General features: G+C 40.5%; 2 protein-coding genes across 2 annotated transcripts; one reads left to right on the top strand and one right to left on the bottom strand.

Moving 5' to 3' along the window:
* Positions 1–768: 768 nt before the first annotated feature.
* nudt5 (nudix (nucleoside diphosphate linked moiety X)-type motif 5) lies at positions 769–7,758 on the bottom strand. Its single transcript, XM_084049907.1, has 9 exons — positions 7,734–7,758; positions 5,695–5,767; positions 5,523–5,590; positions 4,908–4,960; positions 4,706–4,813; positions 3,525–3,620; positions 2,386–2,487; positions 1,611–1,664; positions 769–1,469 (listed from the first exon to the last, which is right to left on the bottom strand). Exons 2-9 carry the CDS (start codon positions 5,749–5,751, stop codon positions 1,360–1,362), a joined length of 648 nt encoding a protein of 215 aa, XP_083906033.1. The 5' UTR covers positions 5,752–5,767; positions 7,734–7,758; the 3' UTR covers positions 769–1,359.
* A 796-nt stretch (positions 7,759–8,554) lies between these two features.
* cdc123 (cell division cycle 123 homolog) lies at positions 8,555–16,781 on the top strand. The gene is made up of 13 exons (XM_084049953.1): positions 8,555–8,635; positions 9,545–9,616; positions 10,223–10,280; positions 10,872–10,904; positions 11,002–11,097; positions 11,702–11,808; positions 12,887–12,938; positions 13,173–13,248; positions 13,567–13,689; positions 14,006–14,034; positions 14,690–14,821; positions 14,917–15,054; positions 15,983–16,781. The coding sequence occupies exons 1-13, from the start codon at positions 8,562–8,564 to the stop codon at positions 16,037–16,039; spliced, it is 1,047 nt and encodes a 348-aa protein (XP_083906079.1). The 5' UTR covers positions 8,555–8,561; the 3' UTR covers positions 16,040–16,781.
* Positions 16,782–18,595: the final 1,814 nt, after the last annotated feature.

The raw sequence follows: 18,595 nt of genomic DNA, 5'->3' as shown, positions 1-18,595 counted from the left end.
TGCCTACCGATGTCGTCATTGGTAGGCAGGTTTCTTAACTGTCCACAGCCCTCCTAGTCCAGGGGCCAGGCCATATTTTGGTACCACCTAAGGTGACCGTAAAGTTTTTGTATTTTTGTCTTCCTACATGTCTCTAGTTTATATTTTGGTATGATAACCCTTCCAATCTTGTAGCTTAATGGCAGTTATCACTACCTACCGGCTAATGTATCTGGTAGGAGACACAAAGTAGAATCTTTGTGTCTCCTACACCCAGGCATCAAATTATTGCGACAAAAAACTAAATATATCCATGTATTCAAGGCTTCATGGGGTGTGCAATTGATAGAAAATAAATATTTTTTTGGGTGAACTCCTCTTTAGGTTTCCCAGGGGGACTCTCTACCCATTCAGCTATGACCACCCTGGACCGAAGGAGGGTAAACTTTTACAAGCTTATGGAAAGCAGTCTTTTTGCAAACACCAAAAATCTGAGAAGTTATCAATTGCACACCCCATGAAGCCTTGAATACATGGATATATTTTGTTTTTTGTCGCAATAATTTGATGCCCGGCTGTAGGAGACACAAAGATTCTACTTTGTGTCTCCTACCGGATACATTAGCCAGTAGGTAGTGATAACTGCCATTAAGCTACAAGATTGGAAGGGTTATCATACCAAAATATAAACTAGAGACATGTAGGAAGACAAAAATACAAAAACTTTACGGTCACCTTAGGTGGTACCAATTTGTGAAAATATCAGTGTTGGCCCCTGGACTATCCTGACACAGACAGAATAGACAGAAATGGTACCATCTTATAACGAGTATTTGTGAGGACCAAATATGATAGGTTGAAAATGGGTGAAGTAGTTCTGTGGTGCCCACCAATTTTCTTTTATGCACAAATTATCACAGCAAGGAATTGGTACAGTTTATCAGGTTAACATCAAGGCACAACTTTTTTATTTTTTAATACAGTACCTCTGTGGTGAATTACAATGGAGTTAAACAAATTAATGTTAGCATGGGTTAGGATTAGGAATGTTTTCATCAAGATCACAAATACTATATAGAATATTAGTCATATTCCATATCATAGCTGAGTCTAAGAGTGTAATCAAGTGTAAACAAAACCTGGCATTGACCATTACCACCCCAAAGGTGCAGCCAGGCTTAAGGTGCACAATAGTAAGGTAATAACTTTCTGACAGCAGAGAAACTATTAGTCATAAGTCCTTTGTTACAATTCCATGGTAAAACAAAATGTGGTATGACTCTCTGGAACATACACAAAATCTCAAGCTACACTGCAATGATAAAATGCCACCGTTGGTCAATTTTATGTTATTTAACATAAACACACATCTCTTTCTTCTCACTGTTTGAGGACAGGGAGCTCATTGGGTTTGAAGAATGCCTGGACCATACCCATGGCAAAGATGTAAACTTTAGAATCCACAATTATCTGATCTTTCTTCATCAGCGCTACAGAGAAAAACATGCAAAAATAACATTGTTAGTAATAACCATCAACTGCATACGACACCACAAGATTCAATATTAAGTTGTTACATCCTGTACGAGTATACGGATACATTAACAATACAATAACAATGAAATAATTACCATCTATTTTTTGCTGGAATTCATTCAGAGGTAAAAGAATGACTTCAACAAATTCTGGGTGGGGGGGGAGATAAAAGTCCATTATGATATGTTGCACGATTAAAATATATATATTTAGTTTTATACATAAACTAATTCAACTTACCTCCATCACCTGGGGAGGAAATATAAGAAGAACATGATCAAAATCTGATGAATATAGTAGAGTATTTTATAATAAATCAGTGTGTGTGTGTGTGTGTGTGTGTGTGTGTGTGTGTGTGTGTGTGTGTGTGTGTGTGTGTGTGTGTGTGTGTGTGTGTGTGTGTGTGTGTATGTGTGTGTGCGGTGTGTGTGTGTGTGTGTGTGTGTGTGTGTGTGTGTGTGTGTGTGTGTGTGTGTGTGTGTGTGTGTGTGTGTGTGTGCGTGTGTGCGTGTGTGTGTGTGTGTGTTGTGTGTGTGTGTCATGATACTGTATTATGTGTGGCCCATCCTACTGAAATTATGAGTCATTTTATTGTAAACACAATGTGTGCTTTGGTAACAGCATGTTTACACATCTGACAAATCAATTACACCTCCACTCCCAGGCACAAATTCAAAAAGGCACAAAACATTAAGATTTCCATTTTGGTAATTTACACAGACTAATAGAAATACAATGCTTTATTTAATGTTGATTTTTTAAATGTAAGATTTATATCTAATATATGTCACATTTAACTTCTAACACCAGGGAAATAAATCATGCTGGGAGATTTAGCAAGCCTTGACTTTCCCCTTCAGCGCCTCTTACCAAGCTGCTGTGTGGGGTTGATGTTCTCCGGATCATCTCCGTTGATGTTAACACAGATAATCTGGGTGGTGCTGTTGGACAGGCCAGGGTCCAAACAGGTCACTATTGGAAGATAAACAGATGGGAGGTGACTGTGTGACGTTTGGACGAGAAGGACATGTTTCAGTGCATAGGGCTGACTCCTGAACTGGATGCTTACAGAGAAGAGATAACATACTTGGAACAGTAAAGCCTGATTTAAACTTAGTTGTACGAGGGTGTCCTGTGCCAACAATAGCAGACTACATACCGTTATATGATTGCGTATAAATTAGGCATAATAGAGGCATCACCATTTGCCAATGGAATCAAGTGTATGGCATGTGTAATACATGCATAATGCATGATACAGAGCTTCAGGCTTTGGTGTGTGGCCTTGTGGCACAAGGCCACCTGCTGATTAAATTAACATCTCTATGTGAAAAACAAGGCTTTTTGGTGCTGAGGGGGTGGGTCTGAAACAGGCCTATTTAATCTGAGGTAAAACAAGACCTCAGTTAGCCAAACTGGATGTTCCATTGCATGATTCTGTTGTGTAAGTTTGCTCCTTTTACTCGAGTATTCTGAATTGTTGTCTTTGCCTCATTATGTATTTATGTTTTTGAGCACCCAGTACAGATTCCTCTTTGACAATGATTAAAAATAGCTTATTTTATTAAAAGAAAGTTACACAGTATGACTATAAGAAATTGTTTTCATTCATTTCCCTTTCTAGCACATCCAGGTTGCAAGTGGATAATTCATTGATTCGGCTCATTTGGGCTATTGTTTGGTCCAGGGCAGGCTGGTCTTACTGTAAGTTTTGGGTTCACTCTCATAAAATATTTAATTAGAACTAATTTGTTCAAAGCCAATAGATTGACAAAGACATTATAATTCATTTTCACCAGAAGCAAACTGATGCTGACAAAAATTACATTCATTCTTACAACTGGTGGCAGTTGCTAGGTTACAGGCATAATGTGGGAAATTAAGGCGGAGTATCACTTTTATAGAAATAATACTGTTAACAGAGATATTTGCCTAAAGAAAGCCCCTGTGCTAATCACAATGTGAGGTCGGTGCTAACTGTGACATAATGTGTAATGAGCCCTCCATACCTGGGGTGACTCCCACCACCTCTCCTTTGTAACCCGTTTCCTCCTTGAGTTCTCTCAGAGCAGCTACCTCTGCAGTCTCCCCCTCATCAATCAGTCCTGGGCACAGCAAAACACAATATTAGTCAAGTCTCTGCATACCTAATTGTACTGTATGATTGAAACAGCAGGAATAGAATGAACCCATTAAGACCTGGAACGCATTCTGTGTGTCATTTTTAGATTTTTTTGGCTATTCAAAAATAGCAGATATGCAAGCTCATAGCGCGGCACCGAGTGCCGCACTATGAGCTTGTAGATCTGCTATTTTTGAAAAATTGTGATAATTCGTGGCAAAATCTTGGATTATATATTTTTTAAAGCAAACATTTGTAAAATATTTAGTTCCAGGAACCCCCAGAAGCAAAGATTTGAGTTACAAAAGTACAACAAAAAAAAGGAAAAAAATATATAATATTTGCACTACTTTTCATGATTTAAAAAAAATAGCAGATCTACAAGCTCATAGCGCGGCACTCGATGCCGCGCTATGAGCTTGTATATTTGCTATTTTTGATAAGCCCAACAAAATATAAAAATTACACATAGATGCGTTCCCGGTCTTAAAGAGTTAAAGCAGAAAGTAAGAAAGACATCACAAACCCATTGAACACTGATCCACTGGGTAGGACTGTCATAAAGTAGCGAAAAGGGATGATTCACGGGGCCCTTGAGTACATGGGGCCCCCAGACTACATTATTACTCTAATCAACTTAGAAACACACTATCTAATGATACTGCTGCCTACTCTGGGGGATGGCATTACCCTGTCCTCCAGCACCAAGAGATCAAATTGCCTATTGGCTTCTCGGCACTGGCTCCTTAAAACTGAATAAAATAAAATCATCCTCCTCACCTACAAAGTCCTTTTCCTTTTCACTGTTGCCGAGTGCTTACTCATGGGGTAAATGTGTCATGATGACTCATGAGACAACTTGTTGTGATTTTGCACTAAATACAATTTACTTGACTTGAGTATTGGGGGCCCACGATCATAATATATCTTTTAATAGGGCCCAGCATTTCAGTCAATGGCTCTGCACAAGAACATGACATTCTGCAATACAGAGTTTAATAACCACCCAAACATTTCTAACCCTGTTTCCCCATCTGTGTATGGAGTACTGCCAACAAGCCTTCTGACCTGCAGGAAACTCCAGAGTGCAACGTCCCATGGGAGGCCGGAACTGCTTTACCATGACAACACAATCTTTGTGGAGGGTCCTTTTCAGCAGGGCAATTATTCCCACACCTAGAGAGATGAGATGGAAAGTAACTTCTTAGTGTTTCTGAGTATATACTATGATAACGCTATCACGCCTACAGCAAGGAACAGAAAGACTCACCATCAACTTCCTGGTTGGTTTGTCTTGTTGTCCTTTTCGCAGTCTCCCAGGTTCTAGCAAAAAGACAGGGATTGAAATAAGGTAATCTATGAGCACCACTGCCCTAAACATGAAGTGTTGTTAGTAGACACAGAACTAGTAGTAACACAGAACTACCCGGGAGGAAGTGGACTAAGAAAGGGTAGGAGCCAAACCGAGGTCCTGTTTGTTAGTAGGAATAAACACAGAACTACCCGGGAGGAAGTGGACTATGAAAGGGGAGGAGCCAAACCGAGGTCCTGTTTGTTAGTAGGAATAAACACAGAAGCACCCTGGAGGAAGTGGACTAAGAAAGGGGAGGAGCCAAACCGAGTTCCTGTTCCTATACAAAAAAGGAGGTGGTGCCCCCAGAGGTAAAAACTTATGAGCTCTTATAAATCTGATTATACAGGGTTATGAGCAGATTATAATGCCTTATAAGTATGTTCATGATGCGTTATACACATGGGATGCATAGCAAGTGCTACCAAACTTTTTCCCCCTTTTCTTTTACAAAATGGGTTCCCAAATTGGAAATAAGGTGACTGCGTACGTACGTAAAATAATTTGATACCTCAGTGTCGCCAGGTACAATACCTTGTGTTTCCCGCTGGATCCACATACGTTGTCTTCTCAAGTTTGACCCAATTTCCTGTTGCAATTACCTAGATCAAGGACAAATGGGTAACGGTAGAACAGAAACACATTCAAATGTATCTGATATCACATATGCATACGTTGCAAAATAAAAAAAAATGGCTTATACTACCTCTTCCTTCGTGACATGAGGGACTGTGGTCGCCTTGGGATGCTGAATGCTACTCATCTTGTAATGAGTGCAACTGAAAAGGCAATAGGCAGGCTGTATTATGGCAAGCTTGCCTTCAACATGAAACACAAGTTATGTAACTCAACCAACTACAACAAAGAAGAAAACATCTACATCTCTTATGTTATGTATCTTATGTTTGTATAGGATTGGCCGTCTAGTCAGTAAGAATACTCTGAAGATTCTTGCAGGGGCCCTCATACAAGGTTATTACGATTATGCATGCTCCTCATGGTATCACAACACCTCCAAGGCCTTAAAAACAAGGCTCCAAACATCCCAAAACAAACTAGTAAGGCTACTTCTTGGCCTCATTCACAAAACCCATCTAACCCCTGCTCAGTTTGCTAGGATTGGATGGCTTAGGGATGAGGACAGAGTACAGCAACTTGCAATGGGCCTGGGCTTCAAGATAGACCACAACATTGGGATCCCCCTGTATTTGTCAAAATACTTCCAAAACGTTAATGAAGTCCACGATCATAACACCAAAGGCAGCTCCACGAATCATGTTCAACCCAGATAAGGGAATGAACTCGTTCTCATGCTATTCAACACAAATGTGGAATGCCCTACCAAAAGGAGTAAAGGAGTGTAAAACCCTACTCACTTAATCATACTTTAAGTAAAAGTATCAAATCTGCAATGTATAAATACTCTGTTACATGTCTGGAATTCAAAATTTACTTGAGTAAAAGTACAAAAGTGTTGGTATTAAAATGTACTTAAAGTATCAAAAGAAAAAGTTTCACAAGTTTTTTTATATATATTTTGAAAATAGCAGATCGGCTATTTTCAAATGGCCGAAATGAAGTGGTTACTGTATGTTTTATAATATAATAATTTACATCTGCAACATAACTAATAACTAAAGTTTTCAAATAATTGTAGTGGAGTAAAAGCACAATATTTACCCCTGAAATGTTACTGTAGTGGAGTAGAAGTAAAAGTACTGAATATTGGAAATACTCCAGTAAAGTAAAAAATATCTCCAGATTGTACTTAATTAAGTACAGTACTCGAGTAAATGTACTTAGTTACTTCACACCACTGCTCTTCTGTTCGACAGACAATGAACGACCAGCCTTTCTGATCATGCACAGTAACGTTAACTGAAACCTGAACTGTACGCCTACTCCGTTGCTGGAAAACAGCCGAACTACAAACTGAGCTTGTAGATCGGCTGTTTTCAGCGGGCAACTATCGTAAAGCTAGCTCTTCTCCTTTAACTCTGTTACTTTTCAGCCGTTGCCCGATGCCCACACACCCCCTGTAGCGCAGCCTCTCGTCTGTAGTAAAAATAAAAAAATACACTTTCGCTACTCACCAAAACAAAGACGGTTTTAAGATGTTGAAAGCCTACTTTCCTTAGTGGGAACACTCGGAGCCCCCCACCTCACGTCTAAAATACACGTTTTAACCAGAAAAGAAAATATTTAACCGGAACGAAGACATGTTTTAGTTGCTCTACTGCGCCCCCTGCAGATCTTGTCAATAGAAAAATTCGATTGGCCAGATCTGTAGGGGGCGGAAGATATTTTCTTTTCTGGCCAAAAAGTGTATTTTTGACGTGAGGTGGGGGGCTCCGAGTGTTCCCACTGAGGAAAGTAGGCTTTCAACATCTTAAAACCGTCTTTGTTTTGGTGAGTAGCGAAAGCATATTTTTTATTTTTACTACAGACGAGAGCCTGCGCTACCGGCGGTATGCGGGCAACGGCTCGAAAAGTAACATAGCGTTAAGGAGAACTCCTTCTAACGTTATGTACCAGACGCATTGTCCTGCAAGATGCTTTCCCCCTTTATTCAAAAAGCTTTCCATTACATTACATCCAGGTCAAATCAGATAGATCCATATACAGTAATCGTTGAGTAAATCACAGCGATTTAATTTAATTAAGTCCGGAATAGACTTTTTGTGATAGTTTTCCTTGGAAAAGTGATTAAATAATGTCTGCAAAAAATCTGTAAAGTTGACTCACGTGAAAGTCCAATCGCTGATGACGTCACAAGTGTTACGTATTGACCACGCCTACATGTGTAACACAGAAAGGCGTCCCACCTTACGGGAACCAACTACTCCGGACACATTTACTGATGGATACACTTCCGGGTTGCCATGTCCGCTTATTATAAGCGACGTTGGGCTTGTATTTCTGTAAAGTTGCTTGTAAAAATTGGTGGCTGCGGTTTTCTGGGCTTGTTTGTTTGTAAAGTGTAGTTGCCTATTTGGGCTTGTTTGTTTCTAAAGTGTAGTTGCTTATTTGGGCTTGTTTCGAAAGTGTAGTTGCTTATTTAGGCTTGTTTCTAAAAAGTGTAGTTGCTTATTTGGGCTTGTTTCTAAAGTGTAGTTGCTTATTTGGGCTTGTTTCCTAAAGTGTAGTTGTTTATTTGGGCTTGTTTCCTAAAGTGTAATTGTTTATTTGGGCTTGTTTCTAAAGTGTAGTTGCTTATTTTGGGCTTGTTTCCTGAGGTTTAAACCAGTGTTTCTCAAACATTTTCATGTCAAGGACCCCCAAATTAATATGTGTTTGTCTGCGGACCCCCCATACAAGATTTGTGTTGTTAAAATGTTTTTTTTTTTTTAAATCCACATTTTTGTTTTAGGGAAAATAGAAGATCTACAAATTCACAACACGTCGCATCGTGACGCATTGTGGGCTTGTAGGGTAATAACGTATCGGTTTAAAATGCTCGTGTGAGTGACCTAAGTTGCATCTTTTGGGCTTGTTGTCATTGACCTGGTTGCTGCTTATTTCTCTCGCACAATCTGGCAACATTGATTACGCTTCCGTTACATGAATTGCAGCATGAAGAAGGAGCAAGTTGTAAACTGTCAGTTTTCTGTTTGGTTTCCTTTATTCAAGAAGCACACGATTAAAAGGTAAACGTTCTGTTTGGTTTCCTCTATTTAATAAGCAGACGATTAAAAGGTAAACGTTCTGTTTGGTTTCCTATATTAAAGAAGCACACGATTAAAAGGTAAACGTTCTGTTTATGCACACGATTAAAAGGTAAACGCGCCGCACTCAAAGGGTTTTTACTGTGGTTTTGTGGGGAAATATGACTATGCTGGCTAAGCTTTTCTCTGGCTAACGTCAACAACAACACTGCGGATTCTGTGCATATGTGATTCTGTTCATATGTTCATCGTGATAGATAGTCATCATTGCTAGCCATGGATCACACGGCGGTCGTTTGTCACGACCGTCATGGGGAAACTTCTACCTGGTGTTTGCACTTTCTGCCTGTTTGGCCCGTACATCTACATAAACGTTCAGATTTCAAATATAAAGTGCTGACCCCATGGCCACGGATGTTACAGTTATGTACGGGCCATCAGAAGTACCCGTATCGTCCGTATTGTTCAATAAAAAGCATTTTAATCCGATTGGTGGACATTTTTTCATAGAGCTAAATAACGTATCGGAGTGCAATACACCTCCCAACCAATAGGGACACGTAGTTGAAAGCAAGTAGTGAAAATCACCACCGATCGGACTAAAATGCTTTTTATTGAACAACACGGAATATTCGGGTACTTCTGAGGGCCCGTAAATAATTGTAACATCCGTGGCCATTGGGTAAGCACTTAATATTTGAAATCTGAACGTTAATATAGATATATGGGCAAAAAAGGGATAAAGTGCAAACACTATGTGGAAGTTCATCCATGACAGTAATGTTTCAGGGCTACTGCATCGCCGCCATCAAGTCATGATGAACAGCTTAAACATAGGAGGTGCGAGCAATCTTGTCATTTACACTGTACAATGTTTTATCTCTGTTTCAGTTTGATTCTGCCACTGCCTCAGAATGTAATAGATTATTTACTGGACGATGGAACTCTGGTAGTCTCTGGGGGGTAGGAACTCACTCTCTCTGTCTCTTTACTTGCTCTCACACTCACTCATTTTAAAGCTTGTTTGGAGCCATTATGTGCTGTATTGTTATTGTACTTTCTGTTACATTTTATTGCACTGGTAAACCAGAATGCCACTCTAATCAAGAAGCATGGTGGCGGTTCATCAGTGCCCATACCCTAGGTGGGGTTGGTGAAAGGGCCTTTCTGTGTGAAGTTTGCATGTTCTCCCCATGTCCCTAGGGGGAGGTACCCTCACAAAAAACATGCAGTAATCCTGGTCTCTATACTGCCTCCCCCATGTCAGCCGGGGCGCCTGATGGAGGGGAAAGGAACTCGTTGGAATAACGTGTTCCTTCCATGTGCTATGTCCTACCGGGGAAACTCCCCCCTGTCAGGTGATAAGAAGCGGCCTGCTCACTCCTCATGCATTGAAGGAAGCATGAGCTCAGTTCGGGGCTCTCCCCAGTTTGGCAGAGGGAGAGTAGCGCCCAGGATTACAAGCAATTTAACATTCAACAACAATTTAATTTATTCAAATTGATTATTTTGTAAGACAAGGTCTATAGGGCTACTGTAACATCGCCTCCTTGTAATTTGTCTCACCAGTGATCACAACACACAGCAGACTAACAGCAGCGATTCAGACGAAGAAGAGGACATTCAGGTATAGATTCATGTCTCATTATCTCCACCAGGAGGGTGGAGGATCTTGCGTTCACCCCTGTCTTTTGTGTCTAACTGCAGCTGAGCTCGCAAACTACTAGGGTGACCAGTGTTTTATGTCATGTACACGCTGCCAGCAGGCCATGGAATAAATGTCCCAAATATCTTTTAAATCAGTCAATGACGACCATGTTATTTATCTGAATTCATAATCTCAGACCCACTGTCCCTCCTCCAGGCTGTTGAATATGTGTCAACAAGGCTAGGGAGTGGAACTAGGACCTAGGAAGTAGTGTTATGTTATTGGTGACGGTTATAAAAGATTGCTATGTCTGTCCGTCTCTTCCACATGGCACCTACTGACGTGATGCAAGCAGATTAGCGCTAGCCCAATCCCAATACTCAAAATTCCATCCTTGCGTCCTCCAAACGCATCCTCCACTCCCGCCTTAGCCCCGCCTCCAAGCGAGGAGGCAAGGTGGAGTGGCACACCATACTTTGTCCGTGTCATGTAAAACATTGTTTGTTGATGGCAAGTTTCATTTTTCATTGCGTGTTTAGTAAACGCATGACTTTTCTGTTTGTACCCTAGTGGTCGGATGACGAGACGACCACAACTGTCACAGTAAGTATTTTATAGTTAAAAAATATTAATTTTATGCATAGTAATTCAGCATTCTATCTAAAATTCACTACTGTGGTGTTGTGGCTTTGTTTTCCAGGCACCAGAGTTCCCTGAATTTACCTCAAAGGTCCTAGAGGCCATAAATGTTCTGGGTGGGCGTGTCTTTCCCAAACTCAACTGGAGTGCTCCACGGGTATAAATAATTAAGTGAACTATTATAACCTATGGGTGCACTGCAGTGTTGATTTTTGACAGCAAATTTTGATTTGAGTCTTTTGAATAAAATTCCATTTAGTTTTAGTCATATTTTAGTCATCTGAAATGTTTTAGTTTTTGTCTACTTTTAGTCGACTAAATATCATAAGATTATAGTCGACTAAATCTGCAGTTGATTTAGTCGACAAAAATGTATTTTGGCGGTGCCTTGATGGCGTTGTAATACCTGATTTTACACTTGGTTGCATGCTGAAAATAGCCGAACTACAAGCTCACAACGCGTCGCGGCGCGTTGTGAGCTTGTAGGTCTGCTATTTTCAGAGCACAACACCCGAGCGCAACCAACCAAACATAAAACGACTTGTCTTAGATCTCTTCTCCACTAGTCCCTCACTAACATTTTTATTTAGTTTTTATTTAGTTTTCGTCAGTGAAAAAAGGTAGTCGACGAACATTTTTCGTCCTAGTTTTAGTCGACAAAATCAACACTGGTGCACTGTTGCTGTATATTGTGAGTTGTAATGAAGTAATTGAAGTCTAGACTTTTTTTCCCTCATTTTGTGTGTGTGTGTACCCTGCAGGATGCTAACTGGATTGCTCTGAACAGCTCTCTTCAGTGTCAAACTCTGAGTGACATATTTCTGCTCTTCAAAAGTTCCGACTTCATCACCCACGACCTTACGCAGCCGTAAGCCTCTTACGTTTTACCTGGAGCCAAAAACACAGACTCACAAACACTCACTTTGCATTTAGATTACACCCCGTTACGAAATAACAAGGAGCCGTGTAAATAGGCTGGCTTTCAATCTGCAGTAAAATATTGGAATGGAAGGCAGTAACTCAGCCTCTTTTTGCCAGCAGTGCACCTAAGAAACTACTAGATTAGATTTACTTTCCCCCAATGGCTCGCTTTCCTAATGGCCCTGGCTGGCAGTGGCACCATGTTTGGCATGGATAAGACTTTACTGCATCGCATGATTTAATGGGAGTACACAGTATTTGCCAAGTTTGTGTGTGGCTGTTTGTGCGTATGTAATATATTTTATGCCATTTGCACGACACTGGGGGAAAACGGAGACTAACACCGTATTATGTTAGGTTCTATTTTTAGTTGCATTGGCCACGGAGTGGATTTTATCTGGGGTCTTCAACGTTTTCAGGCCAAGGACCCCCTAGCTTAGAGAGAAATGAAGCAGGGCCCCCATCTATATTGTATAAAATTGTGTTTAAGATTATACTTTTTTGTTTACTTCGTCTGCTCTTTTTTTCCCTCTACACCAAACACCTCTTTGCCAAAAAATAGCCGATCTACAAGCTCACAACGCCTCGTAGCGCGAGGCGTTGTGAGCTTGTAGATCGGCTATTTTTGGCTAAAGTTCTCCTCAGAAAAGGGATGCTAGGTTTCAAGTGGTTAAGGTAAAAAGAAAAATCATATGATCTAAAGATTTGGCGGACCCCCTGTAGTAGCTCTGAGGACCCCCTGTTGAAGACCCCTGTGTTAGGGTTTTGGGTTCGTTTTTTTTAATTATTATTATTTATTTATTTGGTTGCATTTTATGCTTTAATTCAGATAGGTCAGTGTAGAGAGACAGGATACCACAAGCAGAGAGAGGTGATGATATGAAAGACAAGAAGTTTTGGATTTTGAAAATCAACCTTCCAGAGGCTTGTGCCAGATGCTGGCCATTCAGCCACATGACAACTGTGTGTGCATGTGTTCTGGATATGCGTGCATCGGGTTTTATAACCCAAATTCCCTTGTTCAGGTTTCTTCAATGCAGTGACCATGACTCTCCAGACCCAGTCATCAGCTATGAGGTATTTTACAGTATACTAGATGGAATTAACGTGAACATAGACACATGCTCGCACACACACACACACACACACACACACACACACACACACACACACACACACACACACACACACACACACACACACACACACACACACACACACACACACACACACACACACACACACACACACACATAAACACACACACAACACAGTGGTAGTAATGGTCTTGTCCTTTTGACCTTTGCTCAGCTGGTCCTGAGGAAGTGGAGCGAGCTGATCCCTGGTGGGGAGTTCCGCTGCTTTGTCAAAGAAAACAAACTTATTGGTAAGGCTGGAAAATCTTCATTACTTAACCTCCACCCAGACCTATTCATCTAGGCCAGTGGTCTTCAATGTTTTCAGACCAAGGACCCCTTGGCTGAGAGAGAAGAAGCAGGGACCCCCACTACATATTGTATAAATTTGTGTTGTAAATTAACATTTAAACATTTTCATAGCTTTCTTAGACAGCTTCATAGACTTTGATGCTGCAGCCAGTGGCTATGAGTATTATTGTGTGTCCCTGAGCTATGCTAAGCAAGACGGAGAGTTATACATACAATTCTCCAGCCCTCTACCATGTTCATGTGTCCACTTGTCTCAGGTATCTGCCCCAGAGACTACACCCAGTACTACCAGCACATCTCCAAGCAGGAAGACCAGATCTCCCAGGCCATTCAGGAGTTTTTCAACCAGCACATCCAGTATAACTTCCTGGATGAAGACTGTGAGTGCTGGGGCTCTTGGATTGGAACTAATTATTACCATGTCAATTTTAAGATGTGAAATAGCTTTAAATCACTGATTTCTTACAGTACTGCATATAAGAAAATGACTGATATGGCATTATGAAATTTCATTTCATTTTCATTGAACAAAGGAGTGAGGAAAAGCTATCCAATGAATTATTTAAATTAATCGATATTGCAAACTTCTAACAGTACCCAGGCCAAAGATTTAGTTACTTGTAAGACATTGAATGACGTTGAACTAAATGACAATACAAGAGATTTTGTTTTAATTGAGTGTTTTCTGCTATACAGTTGTGTTGGACGTCTACAGAGATAGTTGGGTAAGTTGATCTTCAAGTCTGTTTTTGTTTGCACCAGTGGTGATTTCTTCGACTAAAACTATGACGGAAAATGATCGTCGACTACCGCTTTTCACTGACGAAAACAAAAAAAAAAGAAGCTATGATGACTAAAACTAAGACTAAATATGTTGACAATTTCGTCAACAAATAAAAACTACACTAAAATGTTAGTGAGGGACTAGTGGAGAAGAGATCCAGTAGAACTAAAAGACAAGTAATTTTCTGTTTGGTTGCGCTCGGGTGCTGCGCTCTGAAAATGGCAGATCTACAAGATCTACTTGCTGTGACGCATTGTGAGCTTGTAGATCGGCTATTTTCAGCATGCAACCAAATGTAAAATCAGCCATTACGACGCCATCAAGGCACCGCCAAAATATATTTTAGTCGACTAAATCAACTGTAGATTTAATCGACTAAAATCTTATGATATTTAGTCGACTAAAACTAGACTGAAACTAAAACATTTCAGATGACAAAGAAATTACTGAAACTAAATGGAATTTTATTCAAAAGACTTGACTAAAACTAAATCAAAATTTGCTGTCAAAATCAACACTGGTTTGCACCTTATGTATGTAAGCACTGGAATTGTGTATCTGTAGCACACTTGTGCGTGCCTGCATGTGTGTTACAGGGTAAAGTGTGGGTGATTGATCTAAACCCATTTGGAGAGGTCACAGACTCGCTCCTCTTCACGTGGGAGGAGCTTACCTCTGGGAACAGCGTGTCAGCCAATCAAGAAGACGGTGACGTCGCCCAGCAACAGGTGAATGATGCAACAAGCGGACTGTACGCAATGACACTACCCTCTATATATCACTTGCCATGCTTTAATGATGTGTGTGTGTGCGTGACATGTAGGAGGGCCCAGCGTTCCGCTTCACCACAAGTGAGGTGACGGTCCAGCCGAGTCCGTGTCTGAGCTACAGGATTCCCCGGGACTTTGTGGACCTGTCCACTGGCGAGGACGCCTACAAACTCATTGACTTCCTCAAACTGGTAGGAGGATCTAAATATGGCATAATAATGCACAAGAGTGAATGTGACCAACTTGGCCAGACTGACAGTTCATGCTATTCACAAAAACATAGTGATGACACAAAACATTAGACTTCAATTTTCTTTATGCCTTGCACGGACAACTTTCAATGTCATCAGAAAGTCATCAGATCTACAATCCTCTGTCTGGGCCCTATTTAAATGATCTATGGTGCAAAATGACGGGGGGGACGTGGTGTCCATGACAATTCTGCTAGTTTAATGGCCGGTTATCTGGGCATTAATGGTGCAAAGGGGTTGTATTTACACTATGAATTGGTCATGGGTGTGTTTTGGGCGTTACATTAATTTAAGCAATCAGAGTATTGGCTTCCATTAGCTTTTTAAGAAGCAAGTGCGCCTTCATCATAGTGTTGATATTTAAATGGTGGATTAGTGAGTTTGAGGGATGCAAATAATGTTTTGCTGAGAAAAATTGCATTCGACGATCTATGGGAGCACCATTAATAATGTGATATAATGATGTCAGGAGACGCAGGGGAAACAAAAGAACAACCAGTTCTTAAAGGTGATGGCATCCGATACTCTGATTGTTTTTCATTAATGTAATGCTCATGACACAACCAGGACTACTTCAGGGCCTCGTGTAATGTGGACATGACAGCGGACGAGAATAAATTAGGCTGTTTCATTTGGAATGAACAGAATGGGAAGAACAGACACACAAATTCATATTTTCCTCATTATGCGGACGTGATCTGCTATCAATGTTATTTTTTATTACCCAACTCCGCCCCCACTGATTTTTATATTCATTGATTAGAAATTACAGTTATGAGCTCACAGGTCTATTGCCTGACGTAAACTTAGTTGCCTAGTAGTGACGCTCCTGCTCTGAAACAATACCATCTTTCTTTTTCTTTTTTAGAAGAAAGGTCAACAGGAGGACTCTGAGGAAGAGGAGGAAGAAGGGGCACAACCGTGACTCTTTTAATTGCCTAGAGGTTCTCCATTTTGCTTATGTCTCGTATAGTCCATTAAACTTTGCTTATATAAACTTTAAATGGTTATCTCAACCATAGGAAAGTAGTTACTACAGCAAAAATATGAACATGTTTTGCATGTCGTGAAGAGCGTATCTCCTTAGTACTGTAGCTCTTGTTCTGTGTTTTGTTTTTTAAAGGAAATGTACAATACGCATTATAGCCTGGATGTCTCAGATATATCATATAAACCTGTGTTTATTTAATGCTACATGTTTATGTAGTGGATTCTGTAACTGGTTCCTTCTTCACCAGCTTTTGATTTCCTTGTCTTCACTGTGTAGTGTTCATCTTTGCATGTGTAACTTTATGGGATTGTGTGATTTAAAAAAAGGAGGCCTGCAAGGAATTTTTCCTGTGTTCTTGTATCTTACGTTTCAACAGCCTACATTATAATTGAATGTTCTCTGTCGAGATGAGATTTGTCACTGAAGCCAGTATTCAATAACACTAGTTACAGGCTTTACAGCTGCAGCTGTACTCTAGTTTGGAATATTACCCGCTTGTGTACAGCGTACGTTTCTGACTTTCATTTAGTCTGTAGGGAGAGGAACCCAAACGGTCGCTCTGTGTCCTCAAAATTAACCTCATCATCACACACGCTATTGCATACTAGATGTTGGGTGTTGGTCATCTTTTCTCTCTTTAGCAATAAAACTATCCAATATAAAGCTATTTAAACCACACCAGTCTGTTGACTGAGCTTTGTGAATAGTTTGAAAGCACTAATTTATTTCTTCAAGATGCATTGTTGCCTCTGAGTGCAACCCATCCATACCCCTCCTCCACCTTCCCCGGACTGTTGTTGCAAAAATGCCATTACATTTCTCACAGTGCACTGACTTGTCTGCCAGTTTTGGTAGGTGCAAGGAGCACATTAGAAATTGATTGTCCTTTTATGTAATGGCTCTCATTACACTCTGGGGCTACATGAGCTATGCAGATGCGGCACAAAGCATTTAGTTTTCTAAATAAGCTACAGTAGTAGTACGTGGTGTGGTGTCCCACTTGATTGATGAGGCAATTAATGGGAGCTGGAGATGACTTGTGCAATTAGACTCACAGCAAAATGTACGTATAATTTTGCCGGTATCACATGAAACATTACCATGGAAATTAAACTTGTCACTTATACTTGTTATTGCTTGATGGGGGGAAAAAAACTAAAACTTAACTCATGAAGGTTTTAGTGTGGCCGTATTTGACCTGTGTTGCATGCTGCACTGCAGTACCACCTCTATCCACTTAGAGGCAATGTTTTTTTCTCCATCTCTGTCTGAGAATGCAGTGCAGTTAGTAGGGTAGGTGGCCTGGCCCTAGTAGTGGTGGAAAGTAACTAAGTACATGTACTCATATTGTACTCAAGTACAATTTTGAGGTACTTTTACTTTACTGGAGTATTTCCAATTTTCAATACTTTTACTTCTACTCCACATCTCTGAGGAAAATATTGTACCTTCACTCCACTATTATTTGAAAACCTTTTTTAGATTTTTATTACTAGACATACATTAACCACTTAAGCTCTATATATATATTTCAGCTATTTACTAGCTCACAACAAGCTTGTATATCTGCTATTTTCAAAAGATATTTATCAAAAGATATTTATACATTTTGAAGACTCGAAATGGGACCTTCTCCGTAATGAGTACTTTTACTTTTGGTACTTTATATTTTGATGCCAATACTTTTGTACCTTTACTCAAGTAAATTGTGAATACCAGACTTTTACTTGTAAGAGAGCAGCAAGTTGCAGTATTGATACTTTATTCAAGTAAAACAAATGTAGTTATTTTTCCACCACTGCATTTTAGACATGAATTAGTACACAGATACAGTATACTTGACCTGACAACAAAAAAAATATACAGTAATGTCTGGTGCAAAAATGCTAATGTGGATGATAACAACAATGATGACGCCGCACCCATCTATATATTCAGGGAGTAACAAGATAGGTAGGCACCAAAACATTCTGGGCTCCTTGGACGAGTGGGCACTGGGATAACTGGGCACCAGGGAAATGTGGGCACCTGGAACCTGGACCAGTGCATATAGTGCCCAGTCTTCCGGGTGCCCAGTTATCCCGGTGCCCAGTCTTACCAAAAAATATGGTGCCCAGCTGTCCCTAGTGCCCAGTCTGCCCACCTATCCTGTATCCATTCAGGGACGTCTATCTGCATTGTCCCTCATCTCCTTTCCTCATCCTCTGCGTGCCGTGCCAAGAGACGCTTTTGTATCTACATTGTCCATTCTTCCCTCTCCATACAGTCTGAATAATACATGCAATCTTTACAGGAGGGGGATTCAAATAATCAGACTTGAAACTTGCTGACTCAGAGGTACAGTGAGGAGGGAGGGGGAGAGAGAAGAGAAGGAGATATTTCCTTGCGCCGAGAAGGAACTGCAGTCGTTTGCAGCTGGAATACTCATGAGCATCGTTTGAGCAACAGCTCCATTGGTCGGTCTCTCTCTCTCTCTCTCTCTCTCTCTCT

Source organism: Gymnoscopelus microlampas (assembly GCF_963454915.1).
Source record: "Gymnoscopelus microlampas genome assembly, chromosome: 23".
NCBI lineage: Eukaryota > Metazoa > Chordata > Actinopteri > Myctophiformes > Myctophidae > Gymnoscopelus > Gymnoscopelus microlampas.
This window is presented reverse-complemented; position numbering and strand designations above follow the sequence as displayed.